Source organism: Anser brachyrhynchus, assembly GCF_964034855.1.
Source record: "Anser brachyrhynchus genome assembly, chromosome: 8".
In the NCBI taxonomy this organism is placed as follows: Eukaryota; Metazoa; Chordata; class Aves; order Anseriformes; family Anatidae; genus Anser; species Anser brachyrhynchus.
In genome coordinates this window covers 22,857,086-22,884,028 of record NC_137702.1, presented here as the reverse complement: position 1 = coordinate 22,884,028, position 26,943 = coordinate 22,857,086, and the positions used below count along the sequence as shown (strand labels likewise).

General features: G+C 39.9%; 1 protein-coding gene across 2 annotated transcripts in view; it reads left to right on the top strand.

Moving 5' to 3' along the window:
• KIFAP3 (kinesin associated protein 3) overlaps positions 1-26,943 on the top strand; it is a 67,396-nt gene that overhangs the window by 543 nt on the left and 39,910 nt on the right. The window contains exons 2-12 of one of the 2 annotated variants that reach the window (XM_080601628.1): positions 4,387-4,518; positions 5,276-5,430; positions 6,629-6,684; positions 7,170-7,311; positions 8,155-8,202; positions 8,662-8,761; positions 9,702-9,826; positions 10,281-10,379; positions 11,083-11,261; positions 13,540-13,702; positions 25,964-26,064. In XM_080601628.1, coding sequence (XP_080457754.1) covers positions 4,387-4,518; positions 5,276-5,430; positions 6,629-6,684; positions 7,170-7,311; positions 8,155-8,202; positions 8,662-8,761; positions 9,702-9,826; positions 10,281-10,379; positions 11,083-11,261; positions 13,540-13,702; positions 25,964-26,064 — 1,300 coding nt within the window. The remainder of the gene's footprint in view (positions 1-4,386; positions 4,519-5,275; positions 5,431-6,628; positions 6,685-7,169; positions 7,312-8,154; positions 8,203-8,661; positions 8,762-9,701; positions 9,827-10,280; positions 10,380-11,082; positions 11,262-13,539; positions 13,703-25,963; positions 26,065-26,943) is intronic. The other variant, XM_080601629.1, reaches the window with a different exon arrangement.

The following is a 26,943-nucleotide window of genomic DNA, read 5'->3' as shown; positions in this document are numbered from 1 at the left end:
GGGGTGGGGAGGAAGACGGGCAGGAGGCTTTGGGGTGATGGGGGTGGGTGAATATTTTGGGAAGGGGAGCTGGGGGCTTTGGGGCAAGCTGAGGGGTGATGCCTGGTAGGCAGGGGCTTGGTGGCGGCTGGTTAGGGGGGAGTGAAGGTTGGGAGCTGGGTTTGGGATGGGCGGCATGCTGGTGGCAACTGGCAGGAGGAAGGCTGTATTTTGGAGAGATGCCCTGCTTCAGGATGACTGTGGTGGCACTGTGGTGTGTGTTTGGGTTGAAGCAAGCGCAGAGATGAGCGGATGCTATTAGGAGATGAGCGGGGAGGTTTGTAGGGGCTGGGATGGGGCAGGTGATTATGGTGGGGAATGGTGGATGCAGGCTGGGGGGAGATGTTGGGCAGCAAGGGCACATTCAGGTTGCAACAGGGAGCTAAACTGGTTTGGAGGGGATGTTAGAGCACGGCGTGGTAGATTGAGGTAATACTAATATCAGGTAATAAGGGGGAAAACAAGTGTTTTGGGATGGTAAACTGAGGGTGGGAAGATGATTGTGAGAAGTGAGCTGTGGTACATGTCCATGTAGAAGCAGATTGGGAGGAAAGGATGGGGTGACAAGGTGAGGGATGAAAGGGTGAGATGGGGGATTCTTGGAGGGGGTGCGAGCGGGTGGCATTGGTTGTGGGGTAGGTTCTGTCTGGAGGAGGGGAAGTGGAGTGTGAGTTGAGGCTTGAAGAGGGCAAAGTGACAGAACGGGAAGAGACAGTAAGGAATAGCTAGGGATGGGTCATGGATGGGGAGGAAGGCTCGATGGGGGCAGCATGGCTAAGAAAGGACAGTGTTTCCACCCACTCTGAGGGGTCCCGATGATCTGATGATCCTGAGGGGTCACCATGGCATATACAGCGGGTGATCTGCACTTGATGTTAGGGATGTGATGGATGAATGGTGCCTTCATCTATTTGGCAGTGAGGCTAGTCAGCTGACAAATTAGGCGTCCGATTAGGCAAACGTTAGATCTCTATCAGTTGTTTCAGAGCAAAAGCACTAGCTAGCAACCCCACAAGGTGTCAGGCCACGAAAGCCTCTTTTAGGCTTGATGTGTGAACAGTGTCACTTTCTCTCACCATGTGGGTGATTTTACCCATCGCACCTTGAATTCTGTGGAGTTCCTGAAATCTTCCCTTTCCTTCCCATGGTATTCAGTAGCATTTGTAGAAGTTGCTGTTAGGCTGTCTGGGTTTTGCTTTTTTCCCCAGTATGCCACGTATTAAGATCTTTAATCGAAAATGGTGGAAAAAACTCCTGATATTTTTTGATGAGCATTAGATGATGTTACATGACATTCTGGCATATAAATGTGATAACAGGTAAAATTCCAAGGGCTGCCTGTATGGAAATAGCTGCAGTGTCACAACAGTACCCATTTCTAGCCTTGCATATTCTGTTTGTGCCATCTTATGTGACCTTGCAGGAATCTTCTTTATGTAATTATCACTGCGACAAGCATCGTTATTTTTCTTTTTAGAGAGCAACCCAAAAACAGCTGAAGTGCTGTTTAACATGACTAGGCTCGTGTGCAAGTCTGGAGTTTCTCTGGTCTCTGTTTCCCTTTGTTGTCCTCCATGAGCAGCCCACCTTCCACCATCAGACTCGCTAGGATTTGTTATTGGATTTTCAGCCTTATCCACGTGCGCGATTTGTGCCACTTTTAATTAGGATAGCTTGGTTTTGCTTTTTCCCCCTGAAGGAATTAGTCGATAAAGGGCATTCACACACTGGCTTTGGCTATGTGAGCTCAGCTGGCACAGCTTTTGTCTGTAGCAAAGGCCTTCCTCTTTTAAACCTTTAATAGAGTGGGATTCTTGTTGACAAAGCAGGCAGTGAAGGGGGAGGACAGGCAGATGTGTGCAGGAGTTCCCCAGTGCATTGCTGCTTCCACCAGCTGCGAGGATGTCTGTATGTTTAAATGTTTTATGAAATTACTGGATGCTTACAAACTCAAGATGGATAGAAAAATCGGTAAAGTAGATGTTTGTTGATTGGGGGAGTTCTTTAAATCAGGGTTTTTTTTATTTTTTATTTTTTTTGGATGATGCTGGCAATCTGAATGCAGTGATCTCTTTAAACAGAACACAGATTTAGTGGCAGCGTGGTGCACTTCAGCATAGGTCTCCAGGCAGTTCACAAGATAAGGTTTTTCAGAGGGGGGAGGTTAGATGTGAATTGATTTGTGAATCACTTAGCCAGGAAGTAGCTCAGACAGCGAGGGTGGTTATCAGGACGAGAGGACAGAAAATCTCTGCAGCTGTAAGTTCACCAGCTTACCCATCTGTCCCTCGTAAGAGGAAAAAATACAGGAAATGCTAAAACTGTTTAAGCAGTCTTAGGCCGAGGTTCTGCTGTTGCTAAGCTCATCAGTGGTTTACTGCTGCCAAAAGGAGGTTTCAAGGCTTCCTTTTCATCCCTGCTCATAGCTAGGAAGTGTTATTCCCTTTCTACAGAGCACTTCAGTAGAGTAAAAGTGGAAAAACTCCCTCTGCCCCAAACATAACGAGTTTTCTGCTGGATTGCTGCAAGTGGCTGTGGAAGGGTTTGACGATCACTCATGCTGAACCAAGGTGTCTGCCAGGAGCAGGGAAACGATGGGAAGATCAAATCCTTTTCAGTGATGAGTTGTTAGTTCAGCTTAGTTCTTGTAAAACTATACCCAACTCCTTCAGGCCTGTCTTCCACCGATCCCTTTCTTTTATCTAAAAATGAGGAAGGACTTAATAGGGGTTTGACTGTCAAGAGGAGTGTTTTGTGGCTAGGATCTCCTGGTAGGTGTAAATACGGGGGAAATATTTTTGGCTGTGAGGAGAGAAAGCTGCTTTCTTTTGAAATAGATTTCCCATAAGCTGTCTGCCTTGCAAGGCTGGACCTCTTGAGGCTTTTGTATGAAAACAGAGAACAGACTGACATGAAGCATCCGCTTCAGAGTACAGTTAAAGGAAAAAAAAAAAAAGTCTCGTCAAAAATGTTAAGTGATAATTGCAGTTTTGCTATGGTCTCATCAAGGAGGATGTTGCTCTTTAGCAGCGAGCTATATTTGTTTGCCCTGTAGCTTTAAGTCTTTAAGGCTTGTAGTTGAACTAGGCTCTCTGTTTCCCAGTCCTTTCCGTGGTTTGTGGGGTTATTTGGGCAGCTGTTAATCTTAAGAAAAAGGTATTTTTTGCAGTTGCATCTCTGCAGAAGGGAAAACAGACACCATAGCAGCTGAGTGGATGGAGGCATGCATTCCAAACATTTTGTACAGAGAGTGGTTACACCAAAGGCTGCATCCAGATTTACTAACTTTTCTAGCTCTGTGAGGCTTAAGAGGTTTCCTTTGATCATCGACCCTGTGCCACAGCTGGCTGACACCTCTCTTACGATGATACTTGTGAAGACAGCCACCTGTAAATCTCTTTACTGACATGATCTGATGTAAAAACAAAACCTAAACACGTTAGGATTTTTTGTTTTACCTGCAGTGTTTTAGCAGCTTGGTTTGTGCTGTAGTTGTACGTACTCTAGTGGCAGTACCAAGGGGGAAAGGCAAGTGTCGGGTTAAAGACAGACATGTAACTGTTTTCTCCGGGTGAGGTTCTGCCATCAGTTGAAAACATGGCCAAACGTAGCCCTTGTAGCTGTGTGACCAGAGTTGCTGGCACAAAGAAGCAAGCAGGACAGGAGCTTTTGGCAGTGACAAACCCAGCTGGCTTTTCCCAACTGCCTGTAGCTGTAGTAAAGCAGCTACCCGTGCTTGATTTATACCTATTGATGCCAGCTGCTGATCTGGTAATTGCCTAAACCTGGCAACAAGCACAGCGAGGTGAAGATGTCTGTGCTTCGGGAGAGAATAGTGAATTTGGAATTAAAAATCAATTACAAATAAGTAGAACTGTCAAGATTTAGCTATGCGCCTACCAAGACAGTCTTTGGGCAAAAATTCTCCTTCGTAAGCGGCAGTACTTGTCCCACTAGGTCGATGCCATTAGCAGAAGATTTTGAAATACTGGTGAGGGAATCAGCTGGGTAATTCACCTTCCCTGTGAAGTACATCTTTTTCCTTATCGTGGTTCCTTAAGAGAGCTGTGAGACTTAATTAAAGATTAATCCTCTTTCTTCCGTGTTTGACTTCCATGACTAAGAATAGCCAATGATTTGGGTGTTTCTGTACATACTAGAGGCAGTGCTTGAGAACTATGGTACAGCTGTCTGAAATGAAGAAATGTGGTACAGAAGGAGAGCAATGCTTGCGTTAAGGATATGAATAGAACTGGAAATGGGTCGTTGTTAGTGATCTATATTCCAGCATGTTTTTTGAGGCTTTCAATTGATCAGTAATTCATTTTTTTTTCCTCTTTGTGGCAGGAAGGTAAAAGGAGGCAACATAGATGTGCATCCATCTGAGAAAGCCCTCATTGTTCACTATGAAGTGGAAGCAACGATTCTGGGAGAGATGGGAGACCCCATGCTGGGGGAGCGCAAAGAATGCCAGAAAATGTAAGGTCATAAGTTCTGATAACTTATCTGGTTTTACAAGCCATAAATTCAGTAACTCAGAGTATCACCAGCCTGTAAGAAATAATAAGTTTTAATCTTTGTACAACTTAGCACTAGATTAACAGAGGGTTTAGAAGGCGTGAAGTAATGTGCCTAGGAGAGCTGACATCTAAAACATGTTGTAAACTGGTTTTTATCTGTGTACTTTAAGGTGTTTTGTAAATAAAAGTGATTATTCCCGTTCTACATGCTGGAAACATGAGGCACAGAAAAGTGGGATGTTTGGCTCCTACTCAAGTGATGGCTAACGTTGGAGCATGCAGTACTGTTGAACCTTCTGGCAGCCTTATACTCTAGCTGTTAGCCTGCATATCTCCTGTTCTTTCAGTCCATCTACTGCTACTGATTTTGCTGTGGCATCTACATTTTAGATTTGGTGTTTTTCTTCTGAGTGTTAAAATATTCCCTATTGAAAAAATCCAGAGAACTATTGTAATATTTATTTCTAAGCTGCAAGTGTTGCTGCTTGTCAGCTGATGGACATTTGTACTCTGTCAAATCTGGTTGACAGTTACCTACCCTTTAGGACTGTAGAGAACCGCTGCTTTCACGTTACCCATGTAAGCCACGGCACAGACGTTGGGGATATCTGGATTATTTCTGCCTCAACAAATTCCTGATTGTGTAAGCTTAAATCAAAGGACTCAGGACACGAATATCTTAAAACTGAGAACAGACCTGTCTGACTCTGTTGCAGCATTCGGCTAAAGAGTCTTAATGCAAACACAGACATTGCTTCCCTGGCTCGAAAGGTGGTTGAAGAATGCAAGCTCATTCACCCCTCCAAGCTTGCAGAAGTAGAACAGCTGTTGTACTATTTACAGAATCGCAGAGATGCCTCAGCTGGAAAAGGTAAATAACTCAGGAACAAAGTAGCTTGGGACTGGGTTGCTTCAATATGGAAAACAGCAGCGTGAGGCTTTCCTTAGCTGACATCTTGATGTACAAGCTCTCCAGAGATGAGAATGGGGAAGATGTCTAGTTATACCACACTTGGAAACAATGACAGTCGTGGAGTGAGGTCTGTGTGTGGGAAACTGTTATGTTACCAACCAAAATATCTTTTTTGGTTAAGCTTAGTATTGGTATTTATTGCTGTCTGCCGTGTGCTTTAGCAAGACTTGAGAGGTACAAATTCCACTGTTCGGTGCAGCCTCTTCATGTTGCATCTGCCCTTGCAATGACATCAAAGACCGTTAGGAGGATCTTCCTAAAAAGATCTCAGTCATCACCTGGTGCAAGGCGGGGATAGTGTTCCTTGGCAGAATTCACACTGTCTGTAAAGGTGGGGTGAGGACTTTTACAGCCTGACGAGCTTTGGTACAGTGTAGCAGCTTGGGGTAATACTCGTGTCTGAAATTCTTAAGTTACTGGTGAACAAGTTACTGAGTACAATAATTCTCTGCTCTGATGCCGAGGCATCTTGATGGTCATCCTGAGTGTCTTAAGTTTAAGATAAACGTTCTGCTCGAGGGATGATTTCATGCTTAGCATCTGATTGTGCGTTATCTCAGCCATGGGCGGCAAGGTTTCTTGCAGTCATGAAATGGTAAGCTCTGTTCTCAAGTAGAATTTGAGAACTTTCAAATACATGGAATGAGTTGAAAACAAAGATTAATGTTACTTACGTGCTTTGTGATTGCTTCAGGTGTTTTGCCCTCTTTTATTCTATGTATACTTGTCATGGTGTATCACAGGGCAGCTTTGCCACAGTGTGCAAGCAGAATCAAAGCTGTTAAGGTACCTCAGTATGGAAGTGAGTTCAGTTGCTCTGAACTTGCAGTAGGGCTTATTGCCCTCTCTCTGCCCAGCTAAGTGGGCTGTAACTGGTCCTTTAGGCTGAGGAGTCGAAGGCATCTGAGGATTTATTTCGTTCCCTGCGGGCTGGTTAGTTTCATAAACCTGGCATACCCAGAAGTGTTGGTCTGACAGGTCGGCTGGACGCAAGAGAACTTTGACCTTGATTTTACCAGAATGTAGACCGTAGAAATAGTATATTTTGGTCTGTGAATATGTCTAAGTTAACTGCAACTGTGTCTTTTCATTGTAGAAAAGAAAGAGAAATCCAGTAAGCCAAAAGATCCGCCCCCATTTGAAGGCATGGAGGTAAATATTGGTGTTAGATGAGAAATGAAGAAAACACTTACTAACAAAATAAGTGGTTATATAAGTGGGGAGGAGAAAAGTTTAATGCTGGTTTTTTTTTTCGTTTTTTAAACAAAGAACTTGGTTTAGAAATATTGCACAATGGAATAAAAATCATCTCCATAAAGGGTAAAATATTTGACTTGCCTACTTCCCCCTCCAACTATAGCACGCAGCAGGACAGCAAGTGAGGTCTGGAACATAGGACAGGATGCAGGGAGTCATGTCTGAGCATCCTTTGTTTTTTTGTAATTAAATCTTCTCAGATTTCCTGGTGTTCATTGGCAGTGATTCTGGATCTGTTTTTTTTTTCTCGTTTTATTTTTTCCAAACATCTTAACTCAAAGCTGTGTGCTCTTTTGTCTTGTGACCGAAACACATTGTGATCAATCGTGTTGAATTGATATCTCTTTATCTGCAAAACCGTTGCTTATGACTGCTTTCAGATTGATGAAGTTGCCAATATCAATGACATGGATGAGTACATTGAGTTACTGTATGAGGACATTCCTGACAAGGTGCGCGGCTCTGCCCTCATCTTGCAGCTTGCTAGGAATCCTGATAATCTGGAAGAACTGCTTATCAACGGTAACAAGGGATTTAAACTTTTCTTAATGCTGTGCTGTTTTTGTGGAGCTTTCTTGAGGGAAAAGCAGTTCACCTTTCATTTAAGATTTTCTGTAGTTCGCTATATACTGTAGTTATGCTTTATGCTTGTCCTCAGTAATATGCTAGACTGATTTTAATTTCATAATAAAAACTGGCTGTCAAACTTCAGTTAGATCTCTGTACAAATGGATGCATTTTAGGTTGTTCGTAGGTGGCTCTAGACCAGAAATCCTCCAAGTCTCAATAGGTGTCATCTGTTTTTTCTGATCCTACTTTTTTTAATCCTAAGTTGGCACTGGTGCTGGAAACAACAAAAAAAAGTACCCTGAAGATCAGACTGTAGATGAAATGTTTTGAAAATGAGATCTGCAGTCTGACATAATTATAGCTGTTGAGTTTCCAAAAGAATTAATAAACTGAATGTGGATGCATCACCCACTTATTTCACTGTTTAGCATACTCCTCTTGTTTAAGAAGGATCCATTTTAAAATCGTATTAGAATTTATAAGACATTGACATTAGTGTCATTATGTCTGCATATGTATTCCACACTGAAGTAGCTCTCAAAATGTGCCTGGTAGAACACCTAATGTGTGTTTGTAAATACATGTGTACCTGTGCATACACACATTTCCTGTTGCCTCCTTTCCACAGAGGTATGAAAGAAAGCCCTTGTAATGTGTAAAAGAAAGTCAAGCAAACAAAAAACAAACACAACCCAAAACAGACTTCCAAAGGGAGGGTGTCTTGTTAATATAGTCCTTTTTTTCCTTGCATCCTTTATATATTTTATTGATCCTTCTGCCTCCTCGTTCCTCAAGTTTGTGATGACTTCAGCATGTGCTTTACCCGTTCTGCAATGTCTGCAAGTAAGATTATTCCAAGAATTGGAATGGGAGTACATAAACAGAAAGTAATGGATGAAAAAATTGTAGTCATAGATTTAGGTGGAATTTAAGGGGAATTTGGAAGTGAATGTGTTGATGTTGTCAATAGGGGCCACAGTGTAATATGTAACATATGGGTGGCAGAGGCGATGGCATCTTAGGGTCAGTAGCAGGTTTAAGATGACTAATGTTTGGTTGCAGTATCCTTGCGTGTCACCTCCTCTTAGGGTTTGTATCTGGATGGCTGCTCAGGGTACTCTTTATGTTAGTACCACCTGCAAACAGAATTTTTGAACAGTGTTACACATTAAAGTGAGATAGATCTGAAAATCATCCATTAAAAATGATAGATGTAGAATAAAGTGTATTCAAATTCTGTCTTACGAGATAAAAGGAGGGAGGTGAAATGCTAATGCTCATCCCAATCTCGTTTTCCTTCAGAAACTGCCCTGGGTGCACTGGCTAGAGTGCTGAGGGAAGACTGGAAACAAAGCGTGGAACTTGCTACCAATATAATTTATATTTTCTTCTGTTTTTCAAGGTAAGTTCAGGGCCCTGTGTGTAGGAACATCAGGAACTTTTCTGTGCTTGGTGGCTTTTCATTTGTTCTTTGCACTGCATTACAACACCTCACTGAAACAGGGTAAAATTTTTTTGAGTTTGGAACACACGTTTTAAATGACAGAACTGAGGCACAGAAAGAATCTCCTTGGCAAGGCAGTGTGTGGTAGAGCTGGGAAGAAAGTAGTAAGAATTTTGACCTATAGGTAAGAGGCTGCGTTGATATCTTGTATTTTCTTCAGCATTCCTACAGGGAAGAAGCAGCATTCAAAACTGAAGTGAGTGTTTGTTCTTAATGAGATATGCCAGCATTTCAGCATACCCTGACTAGAAAATAATTCAAATGGAATTTGCATTGTGACTTGATTATAGATCTCAATTATATTTTTTGAGAGTAGAGGGTCCTCTGAAGTGCTTCAGATATAGAAAAAAGGGCTGACTGGAAAACATTCTCCTGTATGCGTGAAATTTGTTTTTATTTTGACTTGGAACAACACTTGGAGATGTTGGAGTTTTCATCCCATTAGAAGGAAGAAAAAGTTTCCATTTGGGTCCATAATATTAAATCAAAAAGGCAAAACATTTATTTCTGTATTTCCTTTTAAATTCATGTTATTAAGCATTATCACTATAAGAACTATATTTCCTCTTGAAAATTGTTTTGCTTTGACAACTCTATTGTGAAAACGCTTGCTTGCACTTCTGAAAACTTGAAAAAATATTCATGTTTTGGGGAGTTGTTTGTTTTGAAATAATTTTCCTATAAAAGCATGCTATAAGAGGGCAGAGAAGTAAATACCTGCTTGTTTTTTTATGATAATTAGGTGATGGTGTTGGGACTTTGCCACCCTAGATGCCAAAACAGTTTTGAGGTTGTTTGCATATATTTTTTACTCAGAGGTGTTTTTTCTTCAATGTAGTTTTTCTCAGTTTCATGGAATAATCACACACTACAAAATCGGAGCTCTGTGTATGAATATCATAGACCATGAGCTGAAGAGACATGAGCTTTGGCAGGAAGAACTTGCTAAAAAGAAGAAAGCTGATATCCTTTTGGTATGCTGGGGCAGCTTGAGGGCTTTTGACTTCTCTTGATGGCTGTTGTCGAGTTACACAAGATCAGCATAGAGCAACTTCAGTGGAAGCAGTGGAAATATAATTGTTGGTACAAAAAAATCAGACGTGGGAAGTTTGAATCTGTTGAAGAGATTATTTGAAGGCTATGAGAACAACACAAGAAAAACGATTTATTGTTTTGTGTAGTGTATTGTATAGTGTACTATTGTATAAGCAGTATGTCTTAGAAACTTTTTTTTTGACTATTAAGATGTAATACATCCAAGACTTGGGGAGTATAGGGGGGTGAATCAGTGTTGATTAGAGGTGTAGCAAGCTGTGGCTGAGGTGGTGGCTTTCCACTGGCTGAATAACGCATCTGAGGACAATGGTCATACAGGCTATGTAACTTCTATCTGAACTCCTTAACTTCTGTAATTTACTTGATGAAGATCCTGAAAACCAAACCCTGAAAAAGGACTATGAGAAAACTTATAAGAAATACCAAGGGCTGGTTGTCAAGCAGGAACAGCTACTCAGAGGTATGGAATCCAAATAGCAAAGTATTTCTTTATTGGTTAGTGTGGGTAGAGGGTTTTATTCAGATGATTGTTATAACCATGACAACTTAAACATACTGAATGTGTATATGAATGTGGAATATCTTGCCAAGGAATAGGGAGAAGACGAGTACTTAATTAGATTGACAGTATGCTAACAATTCTCCATGTGATCTGTCAGTCTTAGAGAAAACAGCAAAAGCGATCAGCTTAACTTTTCCTTGCTAGTGATGTTGGGGGTGGTGGTGGTGGTTTTTTGATTGTTTTGGTCTGTTTGAGTTATTTATTTTTAAGTTGGCCTTCATCTGACTCAGGTTGAATACCTTCTACCCTGTCTCAGTTTTTGTATTCAAATATACTTAATGTCAGACTGATATGGTCTGAGTGGCAGAGCTTTCCTGGGAAAACTTTCTAATGGCTCCCATTGGAATTGAAAGAAAAAAAAAGCTTCTAGTGATCATAGTCTACGATTTTATTTTTTTACAAAACCACTGTTAGAACTAATTTTTTTAATGCTTTCTAAACAGGAATAAAAAGCGTTCATGATCAATTTTGTTTAAAATGCATTGGGAAGTGAGTGGAATGCTTCTGAAAGTCTTGTCTTAAGCACTTAATGTGTATGTGGAGACCCACTTAGTTCGATTGTCTTTGACCTGTTGGTATGATTTATGTTGGACTCTGTTAGTTGCGCTTTACCTGCTCCTGAATCTCGCGGAGGATACTCGCACTGAGCTGAAGATGCGAAACAAGAACATTGTCCATATGTTAGTGAAAGCACTGGACCGTGATAATTTTGAGCTGCTTATCCTGGTTGTATCTTTCTTGAAGAAACTCAGCATTTTTATGGAGAACAAAAATGATATGGTAAGGATTGTAGTACTCCAGTGCAGTGTTCGAAAACTGTATGCAGTCTCTGAAAACATTGTGTGGGTGGAAGGAAGAGGGAGATATGTCTTTTGCCACCCTGATTCTGTAGCCCTGATTATCTTCTCTCCTTATGAGAAAATTAGTAAAAAGAAATACAACATGCTGCAAAAATTTCTGAAGGGCTGTTATCCCAGACAGACTGAAGCTAACTCAAAATATGATATATGGAGTTCCAAATTTTTAACTTAGCACCCCAAAATTTTATCATATGCATGCTTCTAGAGATGTCCATGATCCTTTCCCTAAACTTGACTTTTCTGACAACATATTGTTTCTGCTATGTGTTGTCTTGGAAAAACAGTGAACCTTTTGTGGTTTGCTAGACTAGTCTACTACGTTCCTAAGTTATCTTTGTCTTCTAAGAAGGAAGGTGCCTTTAACTTTTGGAGATGAAATCTCAAACTTCTGAAACTGTAGACTTTTTTCTTCCTGAAAAAACGTCCTTAAGTTCTAGCCAAGTATTTGATTTACTGAATTCCCAGTGGATTTTAGTAGATACGCACCTTCATTTCTATGCCTTTATGACAGTTATTTAAATAAAAATGATAGATTTTCCTTATCCAAGAGGTAATCTGAGATTAATGTTATATTTAGGAGATTAAAAGATTTATGTAATAGAAAATTAATTGCAACTTTGTAACTGGAACTATCACACACGTGCATATGCATTGAACACGGTAGACAACATGTATCCCACCTATTTATATGGGAATATCCTGTTTCTTAACAAAAATAAGATGCAAAGTATCTGTGTTGGAGGAATATAGACTATTTATCAGGTGTTTGGTCTTAGATTTCTTTTATAGCTGTGTAGTGCCCTGAAGGACTTTATTAGGAAAATAAGGATAAGCTCTACAGCCTACTTATTTGTTGGCATGCTTTACACATTCCATCCGATTCCATGGAAAGACAAATGAAACAAAATTGTTGAGTTTACTTTATTGCATAGTGTTTGAAATGTTTTGAAAAGGCTTTTAAAAAGGTTTGTATGCTACAAGTCGGCTGTCTGTTTGATAAAAGATGCATGCTTTTTTTTCCTCCAAAGCATTATTAAGGAAGGTACCTATGAAGGAGATGTTCTAATACGTTTATTAGGCTATAACACACAAATATTGAAGGCAAAAATGAGCTAAGACTAGTTGTGCAATGTCTGTTTCTAAGTAAAACTAAATAATCTGCTTATTTATAGCACATTCTTTCCTTTGGTATTCAAGTGCTGTATTAAATTCAAAGCAGTGAAGTAGGAGTTCTTGGTATCTGATTGTTTTTGATCAAAGGTATCCAGTTGTTTGATTATTGCCCTATGCCACGTGAGGAGAACTGTAGTTTCTTTTTTTAGAATTAATTCTCTGTGTATTTGTAACTGGAGGGCCAGTTACATCCATATATAAGTTTGAAGAATACTAAATAATTTTATGTTGCTCCTTCTCGCCAAAGAAGGTTCTGGGAGACAAAGAATGCTTTTAAAAGATTTTTATCAAATAAAAGCAGAGAAATGATGTTTAAAATATGATAAAAAGCTTTCTGAAGTCTTGCCAGTCAATGCTCAGATGTCTTTTCTGGCTGGTAATGTGAACATGATCTCAGGATCTGATACCACTTCTCAGTTCCTGGATTCCACTTTTTAATTTGGAAGTGATACATGTTTCAAGATGACTTTCATACTTCTATTAAATTAACATACAGGAAGGCTCATGTCTTTTCTGAGAGCACATGCAAAGCTCTGGCTAGGGGTTCATTTCAAATTCATAAGGAAAGGTCTCAAGCTCCTTTTGGATGCCAATTCTGGCTTTTTTGGTGGGGTATCTTTTACTTTAATATCAGTTGCTCCAGGGTTGCTCCCACTTAAATGGGTTCACCACTCTCCATGTATGCCTGCCTTCCACCCCTATCTAGTCTTGCAAGTGATTTCTTCAGATGACATTCTTACAGTATTCTAATCATGGAGAATATTTCCAAGGCATCTGAACCGTTTGGCTGATTTTTTTTTTGAATCAACATGACACAGCAAACCAATCTAGAATACTTCAAGCACGAAGATGTATGTGAAGCTGCTTGAGATGAAAATGTATTGATGGTTACTGTTGCGGGTACAAATTGCATGTCCACGTGTGCATGGTTGCATGTGAATCTGTAGCACACTGAGAGGGCTTTTACCTTGAAGACAAAGCTAAGTTTGGATGGATTATGGGTTTTTCTTTTTCTTGATATACAGGTAGAAATGGATATTGTTGAAAAACTTGTGAAAATGGTACCTTGTGAACATGAAGACCTGTTGAACATCACTCTTCGGCTCTTACTAAATCTCTCGTTTGACACAGGCCTGAGAAATAAAATGGTGCAAGTTGGTCTGCTCCCCAAACTCACTGCGCTCCTAGGTATGTTTTGTTCCAACACAGACATTTCAGCAGGGATAGCAAAGCTGTTTGCATCATGATGTAGTGTGCCTAAAAATTGCTGGGTCGCTTCTCTCTTTGCCAAGGAACTCTCACCACACCCAACTTTTTATCATTCAAATCATCTTTCCAGATGCAGGTTTAGATGGAAGTCTAAAATAATGCAGTTGCCAGTAGATTTATTCCTAGGTCCTCTTAAGCTCTTGAAAGAGTCTTCTGGTCTTTAAAAATAGCTTTGATTGCTAACTGAGAATCATTTGAGCTGACACATGGATGATGCTTGTAATATTAGAGGAACACCTAGGAAAAATAGCCAACCACTTCAGGGAGCTTAGCTGACGAAGCTACCAGCTACCTCTGGTTTTTATGAAGCTGGTTATGTGTTCTGCCTCACGTTACCATAGTGGTCTAAATAAAAAGATTAGAAGCTTCCAGGCATTGTCAGCCTCACCTCTAGACGGTACTGATTTTTAGACTTCCAGCTTGACGGTCTAATTTATGTTACGATCATGTGCATACTTCTGATGCAAGCAAAACTTTTTGTTGCCTATAGGGGAAATCTATGGAGACAATAAGGTGGCCAGAAAAAGCAGAGGATTATCTGATCACTGTTGTGTATTGGAGCTCTCGAGACGGAGCTTTTATTACTCCCTGTATGTTCTTTGGCTGATGCTATCTAGAAGCTGCTCTGGTAGATTTACAAAAAGGTTTAGTATGATTTGGCTGTAAGGATTGCTGAGTGCTCATTTTTAAGTGGGAGTTGAGGATCTTGTATTGTGGAGCCCTAAATGCATAAAACACTGCAAGACATCGTTTAAGTTTTCTGTGATATGTTGGGTTTGGGATATATTCAGTCCAACACAGCTGGTGTATCCAGATGTAATGGAACAAGTGGAATGCAACAGTGAAACTGAGCTTTCTCTTCTACCTTTGTGTAGTCTCTAGGGATTATTTGCTTTCTCAATTTTACAATCAGCCTCAGCACGGCCTTATTGCTGTTTAGTATGCAAGTTAATACCATGAAAACTTACACTGATTTGGAAACCCTAATCCTGTCAGTGATTAATGTAGTGGCTATCTGATATATTCTGAAGTTCCTTAGATCTTTCTATTCCTTCTGCCTCACAATCATGCTTTTACTTAATATCCTCCCCTGGGCTGAGCTAGGAAGAAGAAAAATGGCATTTGGAATCCCTCTGTACGTTTTTTCCTTATCCTGGTGACAGTGACAGTTCTCAGAAAAGTAGACTGAGAAGTGGAAGCTGGTCAGAAAATATATTCTCTCATTTGAGAGGGGTCTTGCTAGGTAGTCTGGTTCGGCTTGGATGATGGCTTCTGGGTACCAGTCACCCCAGGCAATGGCATAACTCATATCACCGAAGTCCCTGCTCCCAAGAATCCCCCATTTGATACTAGAGTCAGACTAAACTCAGCAGTTAGATATCTGCTCTCTAGTGTCTGATTCTAATGTGGAGAGGAGAATTTATCTTCAAATGCCATTCACTTGGACTTGAGCATAGGCCTCTTCAGAAGATCTGGCTGCGAAAATCAGAGTCTGTTCCTGAAGTGGCTGTTAAGGTGATCTATGGCAAGTTTTGCTAGCACAGACAGTGAAGCTTCTGGAAGTACTTGACTCCGTGGACAGTCCTTCTTCCCTTGAGTTGGAAGATTTCAACCCATTTTTTTGTGGTTGGAGGCAAGTGCAGTCTGACCTATCTCCCCCCCGTAGAATCATTTGATACTTATTTTGTGGTGTGCTAATTAGAAAATGTAGGTGGAAATATTGTCAATTACTTTGTTTTTTAAGTCAGCTCTGTGATTCGCGAGACCTGTCTTGATATGGTGATTCATATAATTCTCCAACTCATCACTTTGTGTATCCTGGCTCAAGGAAGGCTGTAACCTTAATAATAAAATAATCGTGTGCTAGGTGCCCCTTTTATGCAGGTTACTTGGGCATTAAACACACATTATTCAAGTCAGTACCCTTCAGCTTACATTTGCAGGTCACCTTAAAGTGCTAACACATCTCAGCAGCTGTTGACAAGTTACCATACAGATCCTAATGCCAAGAGGTCAAGTTTGTTGACTCAGCCTACTGAAATTTAACATTTGTGCATGCTGTGCCTTTCAGTCTTTAGCTCTGGGTTTGAGATGAGTATAAATTAAGTGTAGTAGGTGTTTCAGGGGAGAGCTGAGATTGCAAGGAAGGAAAGGACAGGATTTGTCAAGCAGAAGTTTAGGACGGAGCACTGAGATGACTTTCTTTGACAGTCTGCGGTCCTGGAGGATGTGCAGCTTTGCCAAGCGACTTGTGGTGGCTTGGGAGCAGGAGGGCTACAAACGTAGTTTGAGTCTGAAAGTGGAAGAGGTGGAATGGCTTCAACTGAGCTAGCAAAGGAATGGACCAAGTATGGCATGGATATATCAGAGAAGGACCATCATCTTTGCCCCTCTTTCCAGCATGTTGAGGCTGCTGTTGAAAGCACAGACATGAGAAATTCTGCTTAGTTTTGTTTCCATTTTAATTAGCCTTTTCTTTTTAATAGTGCCAGTGCCTGCTTCCCCATTTAGCTTTGCCAGTCAACACTACTTGCTAGTTTTCGCGGCTTCTCTTCACAAGTCTGAAGTATTGTATGTGACAAAACTCCTCTTGTTCCCTCCAGGCACCCAAGTTAATCAACTACAGCTGATCTTTGTTATGCTCAATCTCAAAGAACTGGGTGCAGTTGAGGGAAATCTGGCTTCAGACTTGCTGATCAGAAGCTGGAGCAGAGCTGTGGAGGCCTGTGGGATATAGCCTGTTGTATTCAGGTTTTTCCATACACGAGCTACTTGAAGAGGTATGGAAAGAGATTTTGTTAATTGTGTGACTTCACTTCTTTAATAAAATCTTGTACTTGGTGGTCACCAGGGTCTTGCTGAGAACTTTGTGATGATGGCCTTGCTTAAGTACTTAAAAATCGTTTTTAGTGATCTTTCTTTTTTATACATTTACCATGTGATTGTTTTATGTGCCAGAAGTGTAATTTCAGTGGACTAAGGTGAGAATTTGGGTAAATTCAACAAGTGGTTAAACTACTTGCTTTCCCGAGATGTGAAATTTCCCGAGATGTGAAAAACCCAGATTCAGTGCCTCTAATCATCACCTTGGAAAGAGAAACCAAAGCTGTACACAACAGAATATTGTGTGGAAGCTTGCTTTGCTCTTGCACTGCTCTCATTTTGCTCCGCATGGCATAATTCATGCGGAGCGTATGAGTGACTTGCTCCAAGTACAGTAGAGTTTGATGGCTAGTCTATTTGCTTGTGGAAAGTATTGTCATTGAAAGGGTGAAGTGTAGAGCTGAACTTTTAAAGAAAGGATCTGAATTTGTTTTCTTAATCCCTGTGAGCATTCTTCCAGTGTTGGACAAAAGGGAAATGTTACCGTTTTTCATAATCCTAGCCTTGTGTGATTGGTTTCTAAAGTAAATGCCCTGGCAGCAAACAGGAGAAAAACATTGTCTACAAGGAAGAATAAAATAACTTCTTGTCTGGACCAAATCCACTTTGTTTTTCAGTTAACGGGCCAAACCAAATGCAAAATTTTTAGTACGGCTCTTAAATACATGCACAGCTTGTGATTCACATTCTTCTAATGAGGCTGCTCTTTTGTGTTGTGTCTGAGTGGTTTCTTAGCGTTTGTGAAGTGAGACAAATAGTTCTCCATTCTCCATGAGAACAGCAGGCAGCTTGTACAACAGAACCAGTTGAGTGCTGCTGTTTGTGTGATGGCAGGCTGCAATCTCTTCTTGGTGGACTCCTGTTCAGAAGAAGCTCCTGGCAGTAGGTGTGGCAAGCACTACTGGGGTTTGTGTGTCCTCCTGTGTGAGGTGTTCCTCTCCAAATGATAGAAATGCTAGGGAATGGTGTGGAAGCTCTTACAGTGGGAGCTGTGCTGCTGCTCAAGAGGTAAAATGAGCAGGGAAGATTTCCTTGAAAGAGTAGCTCTGGCTGCATGCAGGGAGCAAAAATTTTGTTACGTGCATTTGTCCCTTTGAGCTGCTGGACAGTTCTTAGGGGTACTGAATGCTTATTGTCTTGAAATGCCGCTCTGTTTTCATTCACTTCACTTCCCAGCGCAAGCCGTGTTTAAAGAATGAAAACCCAATATGCTTGGAAGTCAGACTAAAGGATCTCTTCATGGTTGCTCAGAATTATAAGCTGTTTTTGAAAATCAAGATCTGATGGAACACAGAGATTGGTGAGCTGAAAAATGGGTGGGTTGCAAAACACTGCCAGTTACAGATCCATCTCAGATGGGACATGGAGTGTAGAAGGGTTATTCATGGGGTTGTGTTACACAGTGCCAAGGTGTTCCCTCTCAAAAAGATTTCAGATTGTGAACATCTCGGGTTATGTTTTCCAGTACAGATTACCATAACTGAAAGAAAATTGCCTTTGTGGATTTCTCTTTAGCCAAGAAGTGTTCGTTATACATTGCTCTGAAATACAGTGCGATCAGTCCTAAGTAGCAATAGTAGAGTTTTGCTGGTCACAGCATGTACTGGGCCTGGATATTTTTATTAATGTGAGGGTCCTGACCTGATGCTCTTCAAGTCTTGAAACACCAAGAAATTATGTCAGCATAGTGGAAGTAATAGCCACCTGATCTTAGGTAGAAATCTAAGGGTTGTGCAACAGTTTGCAAACTCCAAAGTAGGTCAGACTTTCCCTGTGTGTGAGTTCTTTATTTGAGCTGAAGGTAGCCAGAGCAGGATGTGACTTTGTCAGTCTGAGATTTACTGAAGAGTGTTTTCACTGGATTCACTGACAGATTTTTTAAGAGAGTTTTATTTTCTGATTTTCTGGAAACTGCTGAAATTCCTCTGATATTTTTCTGTTCTTTATGAGTTAAGTTTAATGAGCAATCAAAGAATTGCCAAATGGTTGTATGTTGGTTTCTTAACAATCAGGTCTTGATAATGGTATGCAGCCAAGGCGTGTTGTATGTTGACTGCTGTTTAAAAACCCAAGAAGTAGTTTGCTTTCTAATTAACGGAGTGCTGTGGTTTTTTTAATGTTTGATTCCTTTTATGAAAGTTTCTTTTAAGAAGGCTTAAAGTAGATGTGTTCTCTTTATGAGTTCACTTGGCCTTTTTGTAATGAACTTATTATGGAGCTTCACACATCTGTTGGAAAATGGAGCTTCTTATAGGCTACTGCAGTGTTTTTTCTGATTTTAATAGGCCTCGTTTATCCTGTAAAGAAACATACATTTTCTTACCTGATCAAGTGAGCAAACAATAGGGGTCAGATGTGGCAAAGACCCTAACAAAAAGCACATGTCCAGCCATCAGGGTGAGGTAAAGTCATATCGGGATTGCTTGAAGTTATTAATGGCAGTAAAATTTATGCTTCCTCCTGTTTTCCCAATTAAATTGAGAAACCTTTTTTTTTTTTTTCTAAGGTGGCTCTGTAGCAGCTGGTTCCAATCCTTGTTGTGTGAATATTGCCTGGGGTGTCTCCATTCCTTTATAGTGGAGGCTGGCTGTAGCACATTAAGTAACAGTTCAGCTACAGGGACCAGTCTGTTGGAAAGCAGTAATTATTTAGGGATTTATTTTAATGGTTGCTTTTTTTATCATTTGTGGTAAGTATGGCCATCATTTTTAAAACAAACAAACTAACAAAACAAACAAAAACAACAGAAAAACCCTCTTTAGCATTCAACTTCTAATTTCCTATTAGATGTCCAAATAAAAGTAGCATGTCTAACTGGCTTAAGGAGAGTGGGTGATTTAGATGGGCAACTTTAGTATTACTAAAGAAGAACTAGCTTCAGACATGGAGGAATATAAAATGAAGTAGAGATTCTTCAGTATCAGTACTGTGTTTGAAGCAGAAATAGAATCCCAACTAACTCTATTTTTATGCTAAAAGCTTTCCCTATATCCCTACTTGACACTACTGGCAGATTGTAGTGATTTATCAGGAAGGAATAACTGAAATTTATACCGTTTCTGTATTTGCTTGCAAGTTTTTAAGAACTATTGTCTAAGACTTTTGACTATTTTAGTACTGTTGAGTTAGAAACAAAGTATATTGCAATTTTATAGCTCTTACAGGTGGAACATTGCTAATCTTAATACTAAGCCTTAATACTTCAGGTGAGTGGAAGAAGAAACAAACTTCATGGGAGGTGACTAAAAATAGAAATGCTTATGGCAGGAGCAAGGGCAGGAGTGGAGAGATGGCAGCAGTCTAAAGATGAGGAGGCTGAGTTTTTGGAAATTTGCAAATCTAATGAATGCAAAGGAGATCCCCTGAGCCTGTATTTCTACTGTGGAGCTTACAATATGTGACTGCTTAATTAAGTGAATTATTTTAGTTGTTTCTTTGCGTAATTTCAAGAGCAAGTTAATAGTTCTCACTAGAAAGTAACCTAGTCTTCTACATGAACTGTTTACATCTGAAAGCTTTAGAGGGCACAACTTGGATGCCTAAAGCATGACAGAACAGAACCAACCAACTCTAGTTTCCTGGAGAATCTCCCTAAGGTTTGGACGCTTCTACTCTTAGAATCAAAAATCATTTAGGTTGGAGAAGACCCTTAAGATCATCAAGGCCGACCATCTACCTAGCACTACCAAGTCCACCGCTAAACCATGTCTGTAAGCACCACATTCACACGTTTCTTAAATAACCCCAGGAATGGGGACTCGACCACTTCCCTGGGCAGCCTGTTCCAATGCCTAGCCAATGTTTCCATAAAGATGTTCTTTCTGATATCCAATTTAAACCTCAAGCAAGGTAAGTTTCAATAAAGGATATATCTAAATTTAGCAGCATATAGTGTACTACTCAGTGGCTGTGCTTTTTCTCCTTATCTAAGTAGCAATGCTATGGGTGAGGAGCTTACTGGGTATTTTTCAGTCTGTTTTGTGGAGAGTTCAAAGCAAAGAAATTGAGTCTAGTGCTCCAGATGTGCAGCTTCATTTTTGTCTGTAGCTGTAACATTAAATAACTCAACCAAAATTAGTCGTTTATTAGTTCATTGGCTTAGAAATTACCGTTATAGTTCCTTGTTTCCTAGAAAAAAAGTGTATCCATATTTCAGATGTGGCATGTGCTTAGCTCTTTGGGGAGGGATGGGGGAAGGGAGGACACAGAAATCTGGATTTTAAGGTAGGCTTATGGTAGGAAACCAGTTTCAAACACAAAGGTGGCACAAGAAGGGTTATTAGTTGGTAATTAATATCATAGCATTATTTACATAGCCTAGTCTTTTTGAGTATGAGCAGACTTGCAATTTCTTTCAGGTTCTCTTGATAAAACAAACTGATATATCCAATATGATTTATATTTACATATGTAAATCAAACCAATGTGTGTCTAAACCACACGTGGAGCAACTTAGCACAACTGTTGCAGAGTTGGTTGCAAGGAATTGTACCGGACAGAAAAATTGAGTTACCTTTTTATCACTTCCCCCCAAATCACTTTCCCCCCCAAGATCCCTATTAATTATGATCCATATGAATGAATGAACTCTTAACTTCAATGTAAATAAAGTTTTGACAGCAGTGTGAGACAGTGTATGGATAAGATGTTCAGTTTGTTACATTTCCATCCGCCTACATTTATTATTTGCCTACTGTTGTAACAGCTTTGACTTAAGACTATCAGAATTTGAAGCTGAAACAAAGATTCACTCTGCCATTTTAAGAGGTAATTCTTTTAGGTTCTGGTTTTGATTTAGTGTAGTTAATGTTTTGCACGTGAGTTGGACAGGGTATATTTCATATCTGAAGTGGAGACATTGATGATTCCATTAGAAATGATGGCTACTTGAATTACTGATACTCTTACATTTGAATAATTTAATCCATAATTTATATCCTCATTGTTACTTTAGCATTTGAAAGCTGAATGCTGCTGCTGAAACTCAAATTGGCATTTCAGTTTTACAGCTTCAGGGTTTCTCTTTTGTTATTGTGGAGCGAACAGAGGATCTCTTCATTTTAAGCTCACAAACTCAACTGTAATGTTAGGACCAGATCTTGTTATCAAGAAATCATTTTTTCTTTAGCTTCTGCTACTGGTACCATTCGATCTTTAACCTCAGTAAGAATGAAACATAGGATTCAGGCGCTGGTCCACAGAACTGGCACATGGCTTCTTATTAATGTTCAAAGGCTAAAAATCTGAAGCCATTTTGAACTCAGAACCCATCGTGTATTTATTTCCCTCTCTAATTTGCAGAAAACTAGTTGTGAAAACAGCCCGAGGGACCTGATATTTTTCCATCCCAGCTGCTCCAGCTGAACTACAGCTGCAAAAAAAATCTAAGTATTGTTTCTATAAACTGTTGAGTGTATTTTATAACACAATAATTCCCACAAAATCAGTAACTGCAGTTAATGACCGGTTTGTTAAGGCATTAACTGCACTCAGCTGGGAATGACCAATTTCTCTGGAATGGCTGTATAAGAACTAAGGATAATTCAGTAACACTTTCAAATAATTATTTGGTTAATTAATGGTAAATTCTTTTGGAAATCCTATCAAAGTACTTGTGACCCCCACATTTAATATCCAATGAGTTCATTATGATTCATGTTTTATTGCCATAAATACCAGAAGAATCCATAATGACTAGGCCATTATTTTCCAGGGCTGCCCTTACTGCTTTAGGCCATTTGGCTATTCCACCTTCAGTCATAAAATGCGTGATGCTCAAAACTACCAGCGTTTGTAGGCCACAACTTTCTGGCACCCCACCAAAACTTTGGTGATTTTTATGAACGCATTTGGCAAAGACCTTTTTTCTTTTCTTTCTCTTGCTTTTTCTGGTTAGGGGAATAATCGATGCCTACTGTACCAACCCATAAGGAAGTCTTTCTTGCAGTGTCTGCATTTTCATGTGTGGCCTTCAGCCATGGTTACAAATAGCAAAAAAGGTGTCACTTCTGTGCTTTGGAAAGTTGTTCTTTGGCCAGGTACTAGGCAGGGTTTGAAATTTTTGCAGCCGTGTTTCTAAGTAATGACTGACCTATGGCTTTATTCATCATCATTCAGATGAGTGTAAAACAAAAAGGTGATTTTGGTACTGGCAGGTTCAAGTCATAGTCAGTAGCTGGCAGTTTATATTTTCGGGAATGAAGTCCCAATGTAACAGGATGGCATTTGGCTTATTGGTGGATTTTTTCAGACAGACTGTCACTTCCTACCTTTTTACACCATCTTTAGCCTGCAAGATGATGCTTAGTGTTCATAGCATTGTAGCTGTTGAATCTGTTCTCTTCCTAATTTTAGACAAAGTAGTTATGCACAGTTTCCAGTCAACTTTCCGATAGGCTCTATGCTTCCTAATTAAGCATGATATTAACAATTTGCTTTAAATCATTGTGACTGTTCTGAAGAACAAGCCCCTCTTGATTTTCCTGAAGCGTTTGAGTCTTTGGATCATGAGTTGCCACAGTTTTACATAAGAACTGATAGAAGTGGGAGGTTTCTGTTTTTTTTCCACTAAAGTGCTTCCACAGGGAAATTTACGACAGAAACTTCTGGAAATCAGCCTGAAATTCTGTCCTTTCTGTGAAATTAAAAGGGAAACAAAACTTAAAGAAAATGCCTATACCATTAAATCCTTAAGAGCTGGTTTAGCTGCACACTGTTTTCTTTAAAGTTTAGTTCTATAGTTTATTTTCATCTCCAAGTTAGTAGAATTAATTTTTTTTCCTGTTTATTCACTTGAAAAGGACTTTATTGCTGTGCCTGTGAGCATCCCAAACCCCCTCCCTGTTCCCTGAGTTGCCGGGAGGACAAGGGAATTTGGGATGATGGGTCAGTTAACTGCGGAGCAAGAAAATTTAAATTTGGCTCTTCTTTTTGAAACTATAGCTGTCTTTTCCTTCTGTGTGTCATGAAATCTGCCATATGGAACATGCTTTCGGAGACTGGTTTAAGCGTTGGTGACTGACTTCATTCAGACAAAATAAACTGATTTGAGTTTTAGGTATTTTTCCCACTTCAGGTTGAGTGCCTAGGTCTTTTTGATTGTTTTTGGCAATCTAGAAACAGAAGCAATGCTGTCACTGTCTGATAGCTACGATATTCTTTGGGCATCTGAAATGATACTGTAACACACTGGACCCATGAAAAAAGGGGAAAGAAAGAAGAGTGCATATTGTCTTTCCCCAAAAACAGAAGGCTTTGGCTGCTACTGTGGCTGTCTTATTTTCAAATAAGCTAGTAGTATTAACAAATACCAGGAAATAAACTATGGTTGCTACAGAATGTAAGGATTTATCTTAACTGATGCTTTATCTTAGCACAAATGAAATTTGCAAAAATAAGGAGGGGGGAAAAAAAACATGAAGGGTAGAGGTTAAGCAAGTATAAAGTAGCATCATTCTCGTTGGCTGCCTGCCAGTTCATACCCACTGAAGATCTGGCCCAACTTCCCTCTAGTCTGTTTTCCGTGTTACTGGGGAGCCAACTTTCCTCCCTTATTCTGGTTTACCTTTTACTTCACGTAGTGTTTCCTGCACTACCCAGTGAAGTGTAATTGTAATTTGAGTCTTAAATTTGAGTCTTGATGTTTGAGTCTTAAATGGAGGCATGGAAAGAAGTGTTAAGAGCAGTGTAAACAGCTTTTCCCTAGCCCCATGAAATTTGAGGGCATAATTTACTCTTTAAATTTTTATATTTGCTTAGGAGAAGCCTTTAGCTGTACGCATAGTAAAGCGTTTTTCTTTTTCCCCATGCAATTGTTGGATTTACAATGTCACTACAAGTTGATAGGTAGGTAAGATGACCAGTCACCTGAGAAGCACAAAAGACAGTAAACACTTCATTTTGTTTGCTTAAAACAGAATTCATATGCTTTAGCATATGCTTTAGTATGGTCTTTGCTTTTATTTTAATAATAGCCTGATCAGCTTTCAAAGTTGGTCGTTATCCTTTCCCTAGCTGATAAATTTGTGGAAGGTTGAGATAAAAGTTGTGGGTTTTTTTTGTTACCTCTCCCTATCCCCTCAGTAGGTGATACGCCAGAAAGATCCAAAAGGTCAGCTATGTTTTTAGGAAAAGAATACTTCAGGAAAGAATACTTCACTGTGGTATAGCAACTGCCAGAAGGGTTTCATGGTTTTTTCTGGTAATTCAATTTTGAAAAAAGACACAAAATGTGCATTCTCAGGATAAAGGCATCGTATCCTTGCTGCTTAAAGGAAATTCCAGTTCCCAATGATGTATGCAGATGAAAAATTTAACTGGGTTTGTTGCTGTTTGAGATCTTGATGCTTTGCCAAAGCATGAGAGAGAAGGTCCAACTTAAGTGTAAGTGGGAGGTAAGATATTTCTGAGCTGTATGAGACCTGTGAATTAATTCTGAGTTGGTGACCTTATTACATACTGGCCTAACTAATATAAACATTCAGTTGTATGTGTTATCCCATATATAGCCAGTATCCTCCTAATGCGGGGCTAGAGAAGAGCTCAAGACGGTGCTCAGTCCAAATTTCAGCAGAGAGTCAGGACCAGGCGTATCTATGTTTTTCTTAGCAAGCATTTATGCATTTGTCTAAGCTGTTTTTATAGTCTTCCTGTTAAATACTTCATAGCCTACTCATGTAAGTTGCTTTTTTTTCTTTAGAATCTTTGGTAAGCATTAATGTGCAAATAAAATATACTATTTTCTTTGAAATGTATGAAACACAAGGCACCCACAGTTTAGGATAATAAAACAATCAGTGTGTGATTTATGTGAAAGGCACTGGTTTCCTTCTACAACACTTTTTGGAGCAGTAGTTCTTATTTATCTCTGTGACATTGATGCGTTCTTTGGTATTTCACTTTGAGACAAGCTTATCATTTCAACAGGAATATCCACAGCTAAATCAGCATTACATTTGGTATTTAATTTCCTAGCTGGGATGTGATGAAGGCTTTCTCTGGATGGTCCATCATTAATAAGTGTTCCTTTCAGAAAATATATTTCTTGCAAAGTGGTACTAAGGAGATGTTTTGAGGTGCTGGGAAGAGGAGAAGTAGTTGGCATTGCCTTTGTTCCCTCTCTGTGCAAAGATGTTGTTCACTTGGACGTGCCAGACAAGACCTTCTCATAAATGTTGCATTTTTGTTTTAGATTTTCCCTCCCTTAATTAGGGTTTTCCTGCTTTTCATTCCTCCCCTTAAATGTTTATAGTACTTAAAATGCAAATCTTGTTAATATGGATTTTTTTTTCCTTCTAGCAAATGAAAACTACAAACAAGTAGCCATGTGCATTCTGTATCACATAAGCATGGACGATCGCTTTAAATCGATGTTTGCCTACACAGACTGTATCCCGCAGGTATGTGCTTTATGTCTGATGAGGTGTCAAGATGCATCTTTCTATGTGCGCATCTTTTCCTCACTTATAGCAGAGCTCGCACTGACACCCACAGGTGAGAATGGGAACAGGCGTGATGCTGCTGAGTCAGTAGTGAGCCACCTACTCTTCAGGCAGTCTGACTGTTCTTGCTGTGTTTTGATGGTCCCAAGAAAAAGGTCGGGTGACAGATATTCTTTGTCAGTACTGCTGAGCCTTGATCTACGTCGAATTGGTGAAAAATACAGGGGACCTGATAAATTTCTGTGGAAGATTGGGAATACTTGAAAGAGATGAAAACTTGTGCGTAGTAAATCCTTAGGGAACCTCATGGAAAGTATTTCCTTTACTGTTTTAGAAGCTATTCTTTTCTGATCCCATTGGGTATCAAAATTTCAGTGTCTCATGTGTTACAGGATATGAACTGGAAACCAGCCAAGCAGTGTTGCATTGCTGCATGACAATTCCTTTTCCAACTGCAGGCGTGTACAACAGTTGGAGACATGAGGGCTATAGAGGGCTCTTCACAGATCCTTCAGACTACACTTTTTCATAACTTTGTCTCCAGCCATATTCTCTGACCCATGCACAGACACTGTTTCATGCTTTTAGGGAGGTATTTTATGTGTACTTTCTTGATTTTAGGTTGTAGCATGTTTTTTAACAAACGTCGAATACTCTCTAACCAATCTCTCGGTCCTGATGAGGCTTGGAGTCGAGAAAGCCTGCGTTGCGTAAATGTAGAAAGCTCTCTGGTAGCTCTTTCAGAATTGCACCACGGTATCTTCTTTCCTGCCAAACATGTTTTTAACATCAAATACATCTAGAATGGGAAGTTGCCATGGAAAAAATTCAGAATGT